Source organism: Lichtheimia ornata (genome assembly GCF_029851405.1).
Source record: "Lichtheimia ornata isolate CBS 291.66 chromosome Unknown scaffold00041, whole genome shotgun sequence".
Lineage (NCBI taxonomy): Eukaryota > Fungi > Mucoromycota > Mucoromycetes > Mucorales > Lichtheimiaceae > Lichtheimia > Lichtheimia ornata.
This window is the reverse complement of record NW_026695361.1, coordinates 159,933-179,944: the sequence shown is the minus strand read 5'-3', so window position 1 is coordinate 179,944 and position 20,012 is coordinate 159,933. Positions and strand designations below refer to the sequence as shown.

The following is a 20,012-nucleotide window of genomic DNA, read 5'->3' as shown; positions in this document are numbered from 1 at the left end:
GAAGAAAATAGTTGTAGCGGAAAAAAGTGAGAGAAAGATGTGATATGGAAAGGGAGAAGGAGCGTGTACCACAAAGAGAGCGGATATGCTTCACATCATGAACTGCGCACAAGCGCACCTGTATTACATGCCCTGTACAGCATCTTGCATGTTGACAAACATACTTTATTCTTGCCATTTCTATTAAAAAGCGCCAAGTGTATAGTATTGCACTTGCTTATCATTCATCAATCGTTCCATACTCTCTGGATCCAATTGGACCATCAACTCGAACGCACCCTTATAATTGGGCCCCATAGCAACCAATGCCACGGGCATTGGATTACTCCAACTTCTTGCCACACTGCTATGCTTGCCATACCCAACATCGTAGCCAGCTACAAATCGACTCCCATCGGACCACATCACATCTTTAGATGTCATTTGACTTAGGGGTGGTAACACCTTGCTTGGATCTTCCAGATTATTCAGATAATGTTCCAATGAATCCATGTATTCAGGATTCACCTTGTTAACATGTTCACGGATACGTTGTGCAGTAGATACCACGGGGCTATGGATCAGCTCATCATGCTTTCCAGGAACAGTAATTGGACTAACGGGAGCCATGTCAATGCCTACTTTTTGTTCTCTTGTATCGTTTTCTTACATACGTAATGTAGTTTCCAAAATAATGCTGCAGCCGTTTATCGGGGTGTGCATTACGCGTGCTCACCACATAGATCAAATTACATTGTCCCTTAAGCCTTCTTGCTTTGACAATGGTTCGATACATGAAAGCCGTAATAGCATCACGTACTGATATCTTGACCTCCTTATTAGGCATTTCTTGTTTCATTTGACGTTTGAGTTCCTGAGCTTTGTCTTCAGTAATAGCAATTATACGTTTCATGGAGGGACCAGGATCCATTGCCATCACGGGTTTGGGGATTTTTTCTTTCATCACGGGATAATCAATGCTGTGGTCGTACTTGGGACTTGTTTTCAATGGTGGACGTTGCCAGTCGTAATACATTTCGATAGGCGGCACTTCTTCATTTCGCAAAGCATAGGCCACAGCACTCATAAACCTGGCAAATATCACACCATCAGCCAACCGATGGCTGATCGAGTATGCAAGTGCCTGGCCACCTTGTAATTGGGTCAGCTGAACACCCACAAGCGGTGTATCAAATGAGGCATAGCGATGAATTGGCATGAGTTCATCCACAGGAACAGTGGTATAACCAAAGCGATTCTTTTTGTATTCTTCAAATGAATCAGGCAACTCGCATACTTGAAAAAGACAACCCTTGTCAAAATCTTGAATAGAAAATCGTCCTCGTGGCTCGGGTGATAAACGACCGGCAAAGAGATAAAATTTGGTCAAGGCTTTAGCAATAGCTTTTTCAAGCTTGTGGACCGGGATAAGACCTCTGCGATCATCCTGTTCAATGAAAACAGCATATTTGGAGTAAATAGTTGTAGTAACATGGCTAACACCTTCTGGTGCTGGATAACTCTTTTTCTCTGGTAGAGTCTCGGGTTGAACAAAAGTACGGTAAATAGGGGGTAAAGGTGCCATTTTGTTGGCAAAAAAAGATACAAGAATACAACCTTTTTATACCATGTTGGTGAATACCGCTAAAACCGGTCCCTTAGCCATGAGGTATAACATCATATTAGATCTTAGGGAGAAGGATGATTTGTGCTTCATGCATTTTTATAGGGCATGATGCAACCCTACGTATCCTATTGTATGTCACAAACGGGGCACTTGCGTACCCGTACTTGCAGTATGCGAGCCATGCGTCATCCAGTGTCAATTGTCTTGGTAAGTATCCACAAAGGTTGTTTGTATTAAAGGGGTGACATGGGAAGGAAGTAAAGGAGTGCGACTGCAAAAAGGGAGTGGGTGCATATGTTTCATATCAAGGACCTCTCACAAGCGCATCTGCATTAATCGGTAAGCCGGCCCAATTTTGGGTCGTTTTTGCTTCATTGTTGATGCTGAAGATCCAATTACGGCAAGTTGTTTCCATTGATGGATGGCTTGCTATGGTCTAGGCAAACATTACCATGCTGGAGGAAGGACACGTTGTTGCCGAAGTAGGGGGTGCCACCATGCCACGTATGATGAAGACCATATCAATGGTCACATTGCAAATCCATGTCACTGGGGTTTGTTACCCTTCTCATTTATACTGTAGCCACTGAAAGCAGCTCCTTGATACTTGTGACATTAAAGGTCGAGATTTACCGAGCAGGAACGGGTCAAAGATAGGGGGAGTGCCATTATCGCGGTAGTTTGTACCGTATTGCTTTCTCTCTCAGTATATCAAGGCTACATTGCTTCACAATAAAAATGAAAGATGGACAAATCGATAGATTGTATTTGAAGAAAAGGACATGTATGGTGTTGTGGTTTAGACACGAGGTAAAAGAATAGCCACGACAAGATGAATAAAATCGAGCGAGAAAAAAGAGATGTGAACGAGGGGAAGAGTGTAAAATGTATGCTGTACATTAAAACGGATCAAGCATGCAGTTATTGACTTGGCCTACAGCATTACCCAAATTCTTGATGCAGCATGTGTTAATAGAGAAGGTGGAAAAGCGGAAAGCGTAATGTTGAGATGTGTTGGCATACGCACTTTTCATCATCATCACCATCCTTATTCAACTGATGAGAGCGTTGCCTCCGAGCGTTCTTTTTAGTAGTACGACGTGGTATGCCTTAAAACAATTCAACCACATGAGCATGGCCAGCATCAAGAGCCATCTTTTATACCGCCTTGCCCATAATGTTGCCTCTTGCAGTCTGGCTCTGGCAATCAAGGCTTGAACAATTGTATCGACTTTGCCAATCCAGCTCGCAAAATGTAAAGCCGTGAATCCATTATGACCGGACCAATTAACATCACAACCCAATTTGATGAGCAGCCGTACAAGTCGATCAATCCACAAATAAGACAACTCGCCATTGTAATAAACCATAGCAGATATTAAAGCTGCAATCACTTGCTCTCATAATCCACCATCAACACAGTACATAATCCACGTGAATTTTCATAGACTGCCATAGCCGTTTTGGTCGTCAACATTTGCCCATATCCAGCACGTGATGTTTGTTATTGTATGCTAATGCATCCTCGTAGGTCTGTGTTCTCATTGTTGCTGTTGCTGTTACTGTATACGTGGTGTTGGTGTTGGGTGGTGGTATCCTGGATACCACCGTTGCCATGGTCACCTAATACAATACGCAATGGCGATTTGAGAGCATCTCCCACACGACCGATTGCCTGGAGACCAACCACTTGCAAAGCAAGTTCCATCAAGGCACGGGATCGCTTTCATCAAAGTTGGTAAACACCTTCAAGCTTAAATGCATGTTCCTCAAATGATACAACAACAGGACCAGCATTGGCAGCAGGGTGGTCGAATACGTAAATTGGCGAGGTAATCATAGTAATACCATCTGCTGCTGGATAACTCTTTTTCTATGGCAACGTCTCGGGTTGAACAAAAGTGTGATAGTAGATGTAATGTTGCCATTTTGCTTTATGAAACATTGGCGGACAACCACCACCCGTATTATAGATTGCGCTGGTGCCGAACGCTTCTGATCCCACCAACCACAACCAAGGAGGATGCCATTACATTGTACGATTAGGAGAAGGATGATAGCATTTAATTCATGCACATACATAGTATATAAGACGTGACGAATCTTTGAGATTTCTATATCATAAATCAGGCCCACCACTTGGAACATTCGAAGCGTGTGATGGTGTCGTTCAACTTTTGATATGGGCTAAAGGTGGGTGTTTCGGACATGTCATAGCAACCATAAAGACTGCTGTGTGTGAAGGGAGTGAAAAAGCCGTAGCCGAAAAGTGAGAGGAAGAAGTGGATAAGCACCTACTTTATTACGTAGAATGCCTTTTCATGCCTTATACATGGATGCTGATAACGTAACATGTATCCACACAAAAAGAAGGGACATGGGCAAACAACAAACAAAATGTGTAATACGTTTATTTGTGAGCAATTAAAAAGCGCCAAGTGTATAGTATTGTACTTGTTTATCATTCATCAATCGTTCCATACTCTCTGGATCCAATTGAACCACCAACTCAAATTCACCCTTATTGTTTCTTGGCATCCCAGCAACCACTGCCATAGGCTTTGGATCAGTCCAATTTCTGGTCACGCTGCAATGTTTGCCGTATCCGAAATCGTAGTCAGACACATATCGACTCGCATCGGACCATATTACATCTTTAGCTGTCATTCGGGACACGGGCTGTGACACCTTGGTTAGGTCTTCCTGATTATTGAGATAGTATTCCAATGAATCCATGTATTCAGGATTCACCTTGCCAACGTGCTCACGGATGCGTTGTGCAATGGATACCAAGGGGCTATGGATCAGCTCATCATGCTCTCCAGGAACAGTAGTCGGACTATGTAACATGAACCATGTTAATGCTTATCTTTCTCTTGGATCATGTTGTTACTTACACAAAGTAGTTTCCAAAATGCTGCATCATCCGTTTATCGGGGTGTACATGCCGCGTGCTCACTGCATAGACCAAATTACATTGCCCCTTTAGCCTTCTCGCTTTGACAATGGCTCGATACATGAAAGCCGTAATAGCATCACGCACTGATAACCTGACATCCTTATCAGGCATCTCTTGTTTCATTTGACGTTTGAGTTCCTGAGCTTTGTCTTCAGCAAAAGCAAATACGCGTTTCGTGGATGGACCAGGATCCATTGCTGCCATGCGTTTGGGGATTTCTTTCATCACGGGATAGTCAATACTGTGGTCGTACTTGGGACTAGGTTTCAATGGTGGACGTTGCCAGTCGTAATACATTTCGATATGCGGTACTTTGTCATGACGCAAAGCATAGGTTAAAGCACTCGTAAACCCCGAAAGTGCCACACCCTCTGCCAATCGATGATTGAGTGAGTACGAAAGTGCCTGGCCACCTTGTAATTGGGTCAGCTGAACACCGAAGAGGGGTGTATCAAATGAGGTACAGTGGTGAATGGGCATGAGTTCATCCACAGGAACAGTGGCATAACCAAAGTGATTCTTTTTGTATTCTTCAAATGAATCAGGCAACTCGCATACTTGAAAAAGACAACCCTTGTCAAAATCTTGAATAGAAAATCGTCCTCGTGGCTCGGGTGTTAAACGACCGGCAAAGAGGTAAAATAGGGTCAAGGCTTTAGCAATAGCCTTTTCAAGTTTGTGGATAGGAATAAGACCTCTTTGATCATCCTGTTCAATGAAAATAGCATATTTGATGTAAAGAGTTGGGGTAATAACTTGACTAAAACCTCCCGGTGCTGGATAGCTCTTTTTCTCTGGTAGAGTCTCGGGACGAACAAAAGTGCGGTAAAGAGGGGGTAAAGGTGCCATGTTGTTTGGCGAAAAAGATAAGAATACAGCCTTTTTATACCATGCTGGTGAGTGAATACCGCTAATCCGCGACCCTAGTCAAGAAGTAAACCATTTTAGATAGTAAGGAGAAGGAAGGTATGATTTCATGTATGTGACATGCAACGCTACGTATTCAACTAGACGTCGTAATGCCGCACTTGCCGCACCTGCATGATTCTAGCCATGGCGCGCAGTATAGCAGCCACAAAATTTATGTATTTGTCAAAAGAGAGAAAGAAAGAACGGGGGAGAAGATTCATAGTAAGGGATGATATGGGAAGCAGATAGTGAAATGTGCAAGGTAATATGCAAGGAGGTGGATAAGCTTCTTCATCTCATCGGCCGTACAAAGGCATATTTGCATGAACAGGAATAGATATTCAAAATAGGGCAATGCCATTATCATGACGTTTTTGTATCTTGTTTCTCCTAGCTACGGTGCCCCACAAGCAATAACAATGGAAGATGGATAAATAGATAGATTGTATTTGAAGAGAGAGAAAAGGAGATTTATGGTGTGTGGTTTAAAGATGAGGAAAAGAATAGTGAGAACAAGATGGATGAAATCGAGCGAGAAAAAAGAGACGTGTACGAGGTGGGGGGAGGGGAAGAAGAAGGTAGAATGTATGTTGTGTATGTTTTGTGTACATTAAAACGGATCAAGCATGAAATTATAGACTTGGCCTACAGCATTACCCAAGTTCTTGACGCAGCTTGTGTTAATAGAGAAGGTGTAAAAAGTGGAAAGCATATTGTTGAGACGAGTTGGAAGCACAGCACGGGCGGTCTCGACAGCTTCAGAGGGAATAAACTCCGAGAGTGGTATACGCACTGTTTCATCATCATCACCATCCTTATTCAACTGATGGGAACGTCGCCTTCGAGTATTCTTTTTAGTTGTACGGCGAGGCATGCGTTTAAACAATTCAACCACATGAGCATGACCAGCATCAAGGGCCATTTTCTCAGCCGTCTTGCCCATGATGTTGCGTGCTTGCAAGTTGGCTTTAGCAATCAAGGCTTGAACAATATCGACTTTGCCAGTCCAGCTCGCAAAATGTAACGCCGTGAAGCCATTGTGATCGGGCTGATTAACATCACAACCCAATTTGACAAGCACCCGTACAAGTCGATCATATCCACAAATGGTTGCCAAATGCAAGAGGCTGTGTTGATTGCCGTTGGTCAAAGACAACTCGCCATTGTAATAATCCATAGCAGAGATCAAAGCTGCAATCACTTGCTCTTCTAATCGACCACCGATACATAGTGCGCGAGCATTCTCGTAGACTGCCATAGCCGCTTTGGTCGTCAACATTTGTCGATATCCAACGCGTGGTGTTTGTTGTAATGCTAATGCATCCTGGTGGTTTGTGTTGTTGTTGTTGTTGCTATTCGTGTTGTTGTTGTTGTTGCTGGTGGTGGTGTTGCTATCCTTGTTACCACTGTTGCCATGGTCACCTTGTACAATACGCATAGCGATTTGACGAGCATCTTCAACACGACCCATTGTCTTGAGACCCACCACTTGCAAAGCAAGTTCCATCAAGGCACGATCACTTTCATCAAAGTAGGTAAACAGGACAACATCTTGGCCTTCAAGCATGAGTGGATGTTCCTTGAATGATACAACAACAGGACCAGCATTGGCAGCAGGGGGTAGAATACATAGCAACGTGTTGGCACTCCAGCAATGAGTTGGCATAGCTGGGTTTTCACCAAACATGCATGTCAATCCTTCGTAAAAGTTAGCGCCCAGCACTGTCACTTCGGCACCACCATAAATTGGTCCTTCCGATGGAATCAATCGATGTAATTTCGGCAAGTTGCTTGATTTGGTACGCTCCATCATGGCATTCTTTTGCTGCATACGTGCATACAAGTTGCTAGCTTGCCATTGTTGTTGTTGTTGACTACATGCCATGCCATTCACTCCATTTGTACGTCGACTACGGTATAAAGGTGCGCTAAATGGTGCCTGTAATGGAACATGTCGTTGTGTACCATTGTTGCTGCTACTACTGCTGCTGCTGTTACTGCTGGATGCTTGATGTGAAGATTCAGGTACAGTAGTAGGGGGTGCTTGCAAGAGATGATCCATGTTGATATCTTCAGAATGCAAAAAGTCGAACAACTCGCCTTGTGGTATCTGTTGGATGTTGTTGCTGAAAGACGATGATTGCGAAGGTTGATGCGAGAGGAAATTTTGTGCACCGCTGGCACTGTGGTTGGATGGAGACGATGTGGCAACACTACCATTATGCTGCTGTCTTCTCTTTGGACTTGATGGAACATCATCGGCTTGTGAAGTAGGTGTGGGTGGTGCCGATACGATAGGGCTTGGGCTGGATACACCAGAATCGGTTTCACCATCATTAAGTGCTTTCCTCTTAACACTCGAAGGCACCTCTGGAATATCAAATTCGGAACGCGTGCGTTTCCTTGCAGCGGCAGCAGCATTGTTGGCAGTGGCAACAGCAGCAGCAGCTGTTTGTACCTTGGAACTCTTATGGTCATCAGTGATCATAATGGGTGGCGATCGACCTGTAGCAAGAACATGGTTCTGGGAATCCTTGACGGTAAAGACGATTCTTTAAAAATGAATTTTCATTAGTAAGTCTCATCGTAGGTGTATAGGTTATGCATATAGATATGTACCTGAAACCAGTTTTCTCACTATGATGCCGGCAGTAACAGGTCACACGGGTTGGTAGAGTTGCTTCGCCTTCATTGAATTCAATGTATTCGCTGCAGTTGAACAAAAGGATCTTGCGTCGTTCTTGTGCCATCACTTCTTCGTCTTCAAGGTTGGGCAAGTCATTGGCGAATAAAGCAGCGAGCTTGGCAGCATTGCCTTCCTTGTTGGCAGCACGTGCAACTTTGTTGTCTCTTTTCCGCTTCAATCGTTTGCGCTATAAAAGTAGTGCTTTTAGTATAACCAGCAAAAGGGAAAATCACAATGACCCTCTCCCCCCCAAAAAAAGTTACCTCTCGATGAACACAGCTGGTGCACATGATGATCTCATTGTCCGGATGACTATCGCATACCACAGCTGCTTCCAAACGCAGTACTTTGGATTCTACTAATGCCGATCGATCATCGCCTTTTTGGTGCTTCCTCTTGAGCTTCTCCTTGGCAACCATATGCTCAGGCAATCGCAAATGTGAAAACTCGGTGGCGAGCTCATTGTTGGCATTGACAAGCTGAATACACACTTTGATTTGTGTTTCTACACGCGACTTGGCGCCTGAAGATGGTAATCCAAGGACCCGAATATGCCAGGGACTCCCGACTTTTCCAGAGCTGACCATGAAATCATTAGCGACAATGAAAATGACGATACCGAACAACAACAGTGATCACTTACAATGATTCTTTTGATGGATCCAGCATCAGCTTGTCAGGTGCGGCATAATTATCGGCTTTCTGCATCTTTGGACCCAAAAGACCATTTTGTCTATTATATATATGATGTCAATGATATCTGAATAGTGATCATGTCAAGAAAATCTTACCCTTGAAGCGCAGCTTGAGCAAGAAAATCTTCAAAGTTGAGGCAATTTCGAGCCAAGACAGGAATGGCATGTAATAATGGATTGGCAAAAGCCTATCATGTCACCCAATGTCAGTGGACAAAAGAAACAAGAGAAAGAGAGGAAAAGAAAGTACATACATTGAGAAGACCACCACCACCGTTGTTGTCTTTGCCTTTGCCTTTGGGCTTTTGTTGCTGTTGTTGCTGTTGTTGCTGCTGCTGTTGAGTTGTTGTCGTGGTTGTGGCAACCGAGCTACTGCCGCCGTCGCTACTGGTCTCCAAGGCCGGTTTCGACGTACCGTCGACGTTGAGCAAGTGTTGGTTTTCAAGACATAGGTTGTCGAAAGAATGACCGGCTGATTCGATCTTGGGGTGTTGCTGTTGTTGCTGATGGTGATGTAGAAGCACTTGTGACGGGTCCATCACTGCAAGGAAAAGAATAGGATGAGTGGGTCAATGTTCCTGTTGTATATACACGCATGTGAGAGTTACCCCCCCCCCCACAAGCCGAGACATTTACCGGCATTGGCATCATGGTGGTTAAGATTCAAGTGTTGTGAGTTGTAGTCGGCTACTTGGTTGAGGAATAAGTCCATGGCATCGTCGTTGGGTTGTTCAGGGGTGGAAGCATTTGGTGAGCTGAGAAGAGAGACGCTGCCGTCAACATTTAACGAGTCGAGAGGAGGTTGTTGCTCTTGCGATTCCATTGAGGACCCCATAGTATTGTTGTACAAGTGGTGGAGGTGGAGGTGGAGGTGATATAGCTAGGATACGAATGGCTTCGTGATTGCTGTATATACACCTTGAAACAAAAAGTTGATGAAAAACGAAAAGAGATGATCGGAACGGAATTCTGGTCAGTGAGGGTGCAAGATACACTTTTTGAGTAACGTCATTTGTGTTGCCCTCTTCTTGAACTTTTTTTTGCCCACATGTCTGTTGTTGTTGTTATGGTATATGCAGCATAAACCTTGATGCAGGACCATCTCTTTTCTTATGCATAAGACCATCTTTGAACACGACAAGTATGTAACCATGCTGTTGTCCTGACAACGATGATAATGGCGGTAGTGTAGTGATAGATACAGTGGCGGGGATAAGATTATTGAATGACAACTAGACTCACGATCGCGTCAAGTGTTGCAGATCTACTATTGCTGTGGAGAATGTCTACCATTCACACTATGTCTCGCTATAGCCCGATCACGCATCATGTATATTCACGACATCTTTTGTGCGTTTGAGACATTGGATGTCCTTCCTCCTGCATTGCCACTTACCCCTAGGTTATATCCTCCCCATTTTTGTAACTCCCCGAGGCACGAAGCTAACGAGTGGACACTCAAAAATATACGTCTATTGCAAAAGTACATGGATATGTGGACCAGAAGTGACCGATCATGATGGTGGTGCGGGTGTCCCAGTTGACATCAATGTGTGTGGGGTAAGAGCATGAATCACATGCTTGCTCTCATTGTATTTCCACCACATGTGAAAAACAAAAAAAACATAATGCTACTATCCAAGCGCACGCTCTCATTTGTCCATTGCCTAGTCAAAATTCATGCTCATTGCTATTCTTGTACGTCTCTATAGGTGACACTCTTTCTAGTTTGCTAACAGGGCTATGACATGGCGGTAGCACATGGGGTCTAATAGACATATGAAAAAGAAAACATCTCCTCACTTGATTATGCCCACTCATGCCATGATGCATATCCGTATTTACCTTTTTGATGGCTTGGTGCTTTTCGTTGAGGGGAGACTTGCTTTTGGTTCGTCCCTGATAGAAAACACTGGCTGTGAGATGCATCACAGCATGTAAATGGGTGATTGGCTGGGTGAATGGTATACGAGCGGCATGATTACAGTGTTTTGAATCAAAAGTGATGCGATCGCAAGTTGACAAGTGCCACACTGATAATCTACAACAGCATATTAAAATGTGGGGAGGAGTTCACTGCTGCACTAGATTAGAAGCACGGGTTGCGATTGTTTGTTGTCACAGTCATCTGATCATTCGAGATCATCTTGCAACAAGCAGATTCTCGTTGTCGTTGTTAGTTGACCACACCCAGCATGGATCTGTGGTAAGGCCTTCTCGGAAAAAAAGGGTGCTATAGCGCGCCATAGCTGGTGCCGTTCTTTCAACAGATGCGTATTACGTGGCTGAGCCGGTAGCGGTGACAACGTTGGTTGCAGCGAGGTTCTTGTTAAAGAGCTATTCTCCATTGCAGAGAGAAAAGGACTTGACGGGGCTCTATATGGATACCGTGGTTGTGGATATACATATGGAACTTTGTTCTATTTACAGTATCGAGTTTCATGGGCTCGCCTGGAAAGTTTCATCATTGTCGTACAAGCAAATGAAATGTGTGGTGCAAGCAAGTGAGCACTCGTCCATATTAAATCAACTTGAAGAATCCATGATGGCTTGCATGCGTAGCGGTGGAAGAAAGTTGACAGCGAGACAGCTATTCATATGAAAATAGTGACACCGTATCAAGGATAGTAGCCCATATCAAACCCATGTGATAGGTGGTACGCGTTTCTTAATAGTATACTTGTCGTCTATTTCACTACTATGGAAGATGATGAGTGACTACGTCAAGCAGCGCTGCTATATAGTGTGGGAATAAAACGATCGTTGATATGTTTATGTTTCCTTCACTGGGCATGTGGTACATGACAGCAGCGGAGAATACTAATACATAATGGTTGCCAGGCAACGCTCACATACAGGATCAAGGGATTATAGAATACAAGCTACTACTACTATTATGTTATCTACGAGCTTGGGTTCATAGGTCACAATTATCATTACAGGTATATGTGTACTAAGATAAATCAAGTATGTATCCCAAAAAAGGAATGAGGATAGGTGAAAGGTAATGATGGGTATGATTTCTCTAGCCATCATAGGGTGGAGGCAAAGCGGTGTGCTCGGAAATAATTTGCTGCCTCAACAATAGAAAGTCTTCTCGATTGCCCATTACGGTTTTCCTATACTCGGTGTAACAGGGGCATACAAAGAAGCCCATTGCCAACGTATTCGATAATGCTTTAAATCGACCTTCTCCTCGATCCAGATCATTTGCAGATGGCGCACGTTCCTCATATGCAGGCAATCCAAATTCATCCTTGAGTCTACAATCCATGATAGTGATGGGTGTTTTAAAGTCGATAATGGAACGCTCAGTGCAATTAGGCATAGAGAGCTCCATACGAATATGCAAGAGGTGGCGTATTTCGATTTCGGGAAAATAAGTCGAGTGCGTCAAAGATTTGCAATCTGGCATTTGGAGAACGAGGCGATATTGAAACGGCTCCACCGTGAGTGGGATGTGAGCATTTTTTGCATTAAGTGCACGACGCAGCTGTGCAAAGGATGCATCGACCATCTCGGGGTCTGTAGCACTGGTTGCTGAATCAAGGTTGATTTTGAATTTCATGTTTTCGCTACGTGCAGCGTGATACTCGGCCAAACGATACGCCTTGTGTTCTTGAACCACCATCGAAATGCACTCAAGTGCCACCCCTTTTTGCTTTGGGACAAACATAAACGTAAGAGGAAAATGTGCACCAGCCACTACAGCCGATTGTTCTAATGCAATGGTTGCTGTACACCAATCCGTATCCCGCTCCATTCGAATCATGCGATCATCACCCGATAATGTTCGCAACACAAGCATGTCTCGTCGACGTTTCCAATTCACCAGTGATCCAGGTCGCCTTACAGTAGCTGATAAATAATAGGATACTTGTGCCATTTCATCTTCAATCGTCTCCACCATATCATTGGATAATGCAAATTGAAAGGGCCATCGATGATCGCCTGCAGGGATCATACCCTTGTCATCAACATCTGGTTGCCATAATACAGCTTGTTGTTCCCAAATTACTTTTTCATGATACAACTTGGTGCCACGAGGTCCTATGCCTAGTAACATTTGGATGAGAATGTAGGTTTTTTTTTGGGATCTTATTCATGTTTCGTTCTCACCTTCTGGCCATTGTGATTGAGCTTTGCCAACAAATTTGACATCCACTAGTGACGCAGAAATAGGTTTTGACAAATTGAGAACAATAGATCCCTTAAGTTCATTAATAGTAGAATGACTTGGTGGGCCACGCAAGTAGATGATGGGTTGTTCTACGTCAATTGACAACTGCTTGCTACTTCCTGACAAGAATGGTACTATTACAGGCATACAAAAAAAGGTGGGGGTGGAGTAAAAGGGAAAAGAAAAAGAGAGAAACAAAGGGCCTGGGGGGAAGGGGTTGCTGCCCGACACATAGCGCACAAACACAACTAAGCATTGGGAGTGGCTCAAGATAAGATGCATCACATCAAGGGTGACACAAGAATCCGATTTGTGCGGACCCATCATTTGGCTTTTTGCTGTTTTCAGCCAATTCCAGACTTTGTATTCTCCCCGCTCCTCTCTTTTAGCCAAAAAATTAGATCCAACAGCAATAGCGCCTTTCCTTACTCTTCCCGAGCACTCGGCACGAAAGATCTCGCACAACTACATATAATCATCCCATTTGGTGCTTGCTGAAAATACACTTTCGGACTACACCGATTGGCCCATGTACGTTTGTGTCTGCATAACACTCTCAGTGCCACAAAAAACAAGAGACATACAACGAGAAAAAGAAAGTTCATTACCACGATGGCTATCGGAGACATACAAAAACGACCTTATACAGTAGCGGTAAGGCCATTTGGGCCGTACCGTGTCACGCACGATGATGGTAGTAGCTCTATCTTCATGGCCACTCTGGTAACAGAGAGAGTAATAAAACATGGTATCGCTTCCATGTGGCCTGTGGATCATCGTATTTCATCCACCCTATGCACTAGCATATCAAAAATCGAGCATCTTGACTCCATCCATAAACGTGCTCTAGCTATCAAAAGGTCGTAAAGCTCAATGTTCAATCCATTTTTGGTTTACGAGCCCATTGTCTTCGGCAAAGGATGCATCTTTTACGTTGTAAATGCTCGCCTGTATGAAGCTTCTTGTATTCCAAATGCTTGTAAAGGGATCCAGTTGGCCTCATTGTACATACAAATGATAAACCCGATGTGTGCATGAACATTTCATGCAACTTTGAAAGGATTTGCCGTGTCCAATTGACGTCAACAGCTAGCGAGTTCATCGTTGACAATGCTTCTTTTATGATAAAAACAGCTCGTGACACCAATCTATGTGCCTGGAGATGCTTGGTATGCCCAATAGTACTAGGCATGGACACTTTTGGGAATGTCAATAACGTGGTGTCAATGAAGCACTTGTCATTTATCGGCGGTCTACAGCGAGGCGCGCACGGCATAATGGGTAGATCATTGTGGCCAGTGATCTCATTACTCTAAGAATACATCAATCGTCATCGTCATCATTCGGATCAGCGACATTTATTTGCTTGTAAATTGCTTGCATGATGTATCTTGAATCAGTCTCGACGTTGTCATTATTATGTTAATGGATCAAAATGGTTGGAATGACTTATGTAGAAAAAGACATCCCTCGTTTCGGCGATATCGATGGGTGATAAAAAGTTGTTTTCAAGGTACGATAAATAGAACCTTATTGATACTAGAATGGATGTTCGAGTAACGACAACGTGAAAAGGTTGTCGAAAGTGCGCATGTGTGTATAGTATTACATGCAGTCAGGACTACGATTCACGGGGTGGCGGCCAGCAATATTGCCGATCCGTGGTCGAGATCTGAATTGTCAAGCAAAAGATGTCACATGGGCAAGTTTCGATTTGATGTCCTAACGATCATGGCACGTGCTAAAAGAAAGCCATATCAAAGGATCGTTTTGAAAGCAAATACAACAGCGTCATGTTCTGTTGCACTGCTTCATGTTTACCGAGGTACGCAAATGAAGGGAAAAAGATAATATTAGCGCGTTCAATATGCCTTGTTTGCACACACAATGATGCACGGGCCCGTGTGTGCGTGTATTTTCAGAAGGTGCATCATGATTTGTTCCTATTTTTCATATCATTGCACGGCAGTGTGCATAGGATGCAGGCTTGTGCACACATTGTTTTTTATTATTCGGGTGTGTAAGCGGTAGTGTGTGTGAGTGAACAAGAACATTGGCAGCATAGCATAAAACCTAGAGGTTGTTTTTTGGTGTATGTGTGCCTCCCTTTGTGTAAGTAATGGATGAGGGAGAGCATTTGGCGGGCATGTACATGTGGCGCACATGAAAGCATACACACATTTGGATGACAAAAATACATTACTCTCATATCAGGTTACGTTGTTCATGTGATAGTATCCTTAAGAATAGTATTGACAACAGCACAGTAAACCGACCAAGGCAAAGGATTTCCATCTTGATAGCTGTGTGGCTGTTAATGACATTTATTGCCAATTGGAAGAAAAAAACAAGCAAAGCCATGGGCACAATGATGTCAGATATTGACGGGGAAACGCAATATTAGTGGCATATTGATGCAAGAGTTGCAGGAGACTAGATGCAAGCAATAAATATGACTTGATTGGGGGAAAGCAGCGAATCATTTGGAAAAGCCAACTCAGAGTCAGGATTTGGTAGTACACAGCCTTTTGCAGGAAACATTAAAAAGAAGCGCGCGCGCAAAAGTGTGCATGTTGCACGCATTGAGAGAGTGCATTGCCATGGATACGGTCGAGCCATGGCATTATTAGGCGGCGGATCAACATCCGACCCATGCCCAGCCCATGGTATTCCTGGAAAATGTGAAAGAAAATAACCAAACAACAAGTATGTTCTCACCCATATGCTTGGTAACGATCATGGATGCATGATTCTAAATGGAACTCTGATGATTGTATGCTCAAACTATATGCTGCATAATAGTATCACACCTACGTTTGATGCGTCTGTGGGTGATGTGTGAGAAAATGTGCGGTGCTTTCAACGGTCTTGGCATTCGCAAAAAGAGCCTTCCTATCAACACATTTACAAATGGTAGAAATGGCCCAGTCTCAAATGCTATAACCCCAAGCTGCCCAGCGTAGTAAGAAATCAATGCAACAATGCATTAGATTTACCGAGCAAACTCAAGTTTAACCTATCATATTGAACCTTGCCCATTGTGTTTCATTGTGATACGATTTGGATCACAAGCAAGGAAAGCAGTGCATTAGATACGTAGATGTATAGTCACAGCAGACACATACATTGGCTCTCCCTGTATCTTTATTTTCGCTCCTTGATGCATATATACATTCAGCACCACCTCCTTCTTCCTTCTCCTCCTTCGTCACCCCCAAGACAACGATCGAGAAATAGACGGAAGATATCCCCATCTTAATATATAAACAACCCCACCTGCATCATCTGCTGCCTCCGTGCTTGACACTTGTACCCGTTTCTTTTAGCCAATATCCCTTCTCATATCACATTTTCTTTCTCCTTCTTTTTCCCTCTTCATTGAACGAGACGCACACGCCAACAATACATCCATTGCCACCCCAAAGCATACACCAATGGATGCCGATTCACGCTTAAAAGCCACATGTTCATTTGCAAGTGAAGCAACAGTTGCACACAAAGGGAGCGGTGTGCTGGCACCATCGCCCCTTTCGCAAAAGCCGCTTTATCCACCATCCTATAATGGCGATGACAACACCAATACCATGTCAACAGAAAAGCATCAACCCATAGAACGATCACAACGTATCAAAAGCAAAATGACAAAGACCAAGTCGCTGTTGTTGAAGTTGTTGAAGAAGTACTGGTTCCTTCTCGGACTTGCATTTGTCATTTCTTTGGCATACGCAGCCCCCGATGTGGCGAGAAAAGGCGGCTACATCCATGCTGAATGGTCGATCAAGTGGGGTAAAGTATCGCATCTATGCTTTTTCGATTAGGCTAAAAATGGTTATTATTGGATTTGGCTGACATGTTGCTTGCTGCAGGTGCTGTTATTATCATCTTTTTGATTTCGGGTCTATCGCTTCGCACACGTATACTCACTCAAACTTTTATGCGTATACGGTTGCATCTACTTGTTCAGCTCATCAACTTGGTCATTATCCCATTCTTTGTATTTGGACTTGTACTGCTGCTATTCAAGCTGCATGTTCCAATGAACTCGTTAGTGCTCATGGGCGTGGTGATTGCAGCAAGTACACCTACCACCGTGTCATCCAATGTTGTCATGACCAAAGCCGCTAAGGGAAATGAAGCAACAGGTAAACAAACAAAGGGGGGCAATAAGGAGGGAGGAATGGTATCGATTGGTTGGGAAAAAAGATTGGCAGGGTGTTGGGTTATCATGCATGCATGCGTTGTTAGTGTTACACACATACGCACACACACACACACACACAAGGGTGCATGGTACAAACACTAATGCGATCGGATGGCACGTCAATCATCAACAACAACAGGGATCACAAAATTATGATAACATTATGGCTCATGTGATTTTTGATTGTTTTAGCATTGATGAATGCAGCCCTTGGAAACGTACTTGGCATCTTCATTTCACCTGCGCTTGTGGATACCTTCCAGGAACCTTTAATTGACGCAACTCCAGAGAATGAATCAGCTCAAGCCGGTGGCAAAGTCGATTTCGTTCGTGTACTTAAGCAACTTGGCATCACAGTGCTGATCCCACTAGTCGTTGGGCAGATTATTCAGATCATGTTTACCGAAAAAGTTGCCAAGATCAAGGTGAAATGGCGCCTATCCGATGTAAGCAGCGTTTGCTTACTCACCATGGTGTGGTCCGTTTTTTGCGATGCGTTTTACTCAGGCTCATTCAACTCAGTGGCCGCTACCGACATTGTTGGCGTTGTCATCATGAACATTGGATTTTATCTATTGTTCTCCTTGTTAGCTCTTTTCCTCGCACACATTCCACTCCCTTCATCCATCCGTGAGCCATCATGGGTTTCTCGTCTACGTTACAATCGCGAGGATACCGTTGCTGTTATGGTAAGTGGATTTCCTTACGTTGCTATGGTAGCAATTAATAGCTGACATTTATTATAGTTTTGTGGAGCAACCAAGACTGTAGCTATGGGTGTGCCATTGATCAATGTGCTATATCAAAATGGTGATCCAGGCACTATTGGGGTGCTATCAACGCCACTCTTGTTGTATCACGTCGAGCAACTCATTCTAGGCAACATCGAAGTTGATATTCTTAAAAGATGGGTATTACACGGGCAGCAACAACAACAGCAACAAGAAGAAGATGTACCATCATCGCCAACCAAGGACATGATGCCGCCACACCGTGACCTTGAGGATCAATCCTTTGTTCATCATCATCCACCTGCTCCACCACCACCTGTCATCATTCAACCTCCCTATGGAAAGCATCAGCAACAATGTGGCAAGGGATCGTCTCCACCCGTTTCACCTGCAGAAACAGTACAAGCCAATGTTGGCTATCTCAATCAACAGCATCCATTATTTGACAAGCATGCATCATCCAGCACAATGGAAGCAAGTTCTTTGGTGGGCGAAGATGACATGGATAAGGAGCACAAGGATCTTCAGAGCAACCTTAGTGCCACACGGATCGAAAAGACAGCTGCTGATGATGACGAGGATATCTTCAGCTCTCCATTCTTTACAGCAGATACAGCCAGCATCTCCCTGGATACGTCACGTTTTTCTACAGACACGTTGGCTACTGCTTACCATAATCATCGTTTTTCGGAACCCGTTACTATGCCTCAGCATCCACCTCCAAAATCGCAACGCAGGTCGTGGTACCGATAGAAAAGCATTATTAGCAGGCTGGTTGGAAAAGATCTAGTTTTCTTGTAGCTGTAAGACTCGCCTATATCTAGTAGTACGTACACCACTCCCACACACACATACACCATCTTTTCCAACCCTTACATCCTACCTTTGCATATCACATTTTACAGTTCTACACATTTTTCATACCACTTTTGTTGTATAATTCAAGCCATATACTTCTTTCCTTAATAACCAGATTCGCTTCGCTCATAAACTTGTGCCTTTTTCTTGAATGGGATCTCACTACCACCTATGGCTATATGTTTACTTACTCATAAATTGCAATTCCCACTTCTTCTTCCACTCCAAGCTTATTGTCTCTTCCTCCCATTCTCAACATTGTCTCATTCAAGTACAACTACTACATGCGTTCGATTGTCCTGCTTCAGCCCATCATGCAAAGGCTACAATTGCCTTGACCCAACACTGCATGCCAAGTCCATGGCGTGTACGCCGCCTTCTTGTCACTCTACTACAACGCATGAGCCTCTCGACACTACACGCTCTTACACTCTCCTCTACCGCAATCAAACGTAACAGCATTCATTCCAGTAGTTGCTATTAGCAAGGCCTTTACAACATCGTTTCAAACAGCATTCACAGCTATATCACTCTACTACAACACACGTTCTTGCACACTCCTCTGCCGCAACCAAATGTAACAGCAGTTGCCATTAGTAAGGTCTTTATCCCATTGTTTCATGCTATTTGCAACAACTTGTTTTGATGCATACGGGTTCAAATGGATGGGGTACCATATCATCTATCAAGTACACGGTAATACAAGCGATCCTCACCTGGTTGAGCTGCGATGGAAAATGACAAAGGAAGCGTGTCAGCAGGGGCCACAGAGGGCTCTTTCTTATTGGACTTGCAATGTTTATGATGGGTGGATGGAGTCAAGTGCAGTGATGAGAAATCCTGGAATGCTACTTTGGTTACTTGGCGCGTCGTCTCCAGGAAGGTTGGATCATGTCACGTGGATACAGCTGAGGATGATGATGCATTGGATGGAATTGACAAAAGATGCTGTGCAGCCATGGATGATATTGTAGTACTCGATTCGATGCATGCAGCAGCAGCTATTTTGCAATCAAGAATGAAAGGTGATTATGACGGCAGCAACCATGAATACAATGATACAATTATCCCTATTGCCTCTAAGTAATCCACCTATATCTTATTCAACTTTCAATGCTGTTCCTTTAACCGATAAACATCCACATTACCATGTACTATACTTCGACTTTGTCACTGAATGAAAATTG

The 20,012-nt window shown here is 43.7% G+C and overlaps 5 protein-coding genes across 5 annotated transcripts; 1 reads left to right on the top strand and 4 right to left on the bottom strand.

Annotated features, from left to right (window-relative positions):
* Positions 1-183: 183 nt before the first annotated feature.
* Positions 184-1,564, bottom strand: O0I10_008060 (uncharacterized protein; the record flags this gene model as incomplete). The annotated part of the gene is made up of 2 exons (XM_058488067.1): positions 184-595; positions 654-1,564. The coding sequence occupies 2 exons, from the start codon at positions 1,562-1,564 to the stop codon at positions 184-186; spliced, it is 1,323 nt and encodes a 440-aa protein (XP_058341179.1).
* Positions 1,565-4,030: 2,466 nt separating this feature from the next.
* On the bottom strand, positions 4,031-5,414 carry O0I10_008059 (uncharacterized protein; the record flags this gene model as incomplete). Its single annotated transcript, XM_058488066.1, has 2 exons — positions 4,031-4,445; positions 4,504-5,414. The coding sequence occupies 2 exons, from the start codon at positions 5,412-5,414 to the stop codon at positions 4,031-4,033; spliced, it is 1,326 nt and encodes a 441-aa protein (XP_058341178.1).
* A 670-nt stretch (positions 5,415-6,084) lies between these two features.
* O0I10_008058 (uncharacterized protein) lies at positions 6,085-9,678 on the bottom strand (the record flags this gene model as incomplete). The annotated part of the gene is made up of 7 exons (XM_058488065.1): positions 6,085-8,026; positions 8,094-8,347; positions 8,424-8,739; positions 8,804-8,893; positions 8,952-9,043; positions 9,110-9,396; positions 9,492-9,678. 7 exons carry the CDS (start codon positions 9,676-9,678, stop codon positions 6,085-6,087), a joined length of 3,168 nt encoding a protein of 1,055 aa, XP_058341177.1.
* A 2,202-nt stretch (positions 9,679-11,880) lies between these two features.
* O0I10_008057 (uncharacterized protein) lies at positions 11,881-13,182 on the bottom strand (the record flags this gene model as incomplete). The annotated part of the gene is made up of 2 exons (XM_058488064.1): positions 11,881-12,911; positions 12,975-13,182. The coding sequence occupies 2 exons, from the start codon at positions 13,180-13,182 to the stop codon at positions 11,881-11,883; spliced, it is 1,239 nt and encodes a 412-aa protein (XP_058341176.1).
* Positions 13,183-16,469: 3,287 nt separating this feature from the next.
* On the top strand, positions 16,470-18,720 carry O0I10_008056 (uncharacterized protein; the record flags this gene model as incomplete). The annotated part of the gene is made up of 4 exons (XM_058488063.1): positions 16,470-16,821; positions 16,902-17,177; positions 17,429-17,925; positions 17,983-18,720. The coding sequence occupies 4 exons, from the start codon at positions 16,470-16,472 to the stop codon at positions 18,718-18,720; spliced, it is 1,863 nt and encodes a 620-aa protein (XP_058341175.1).
* Between the last annotated feature and the right edge of the window lie 1,292 nt (positions 18,721-20,012).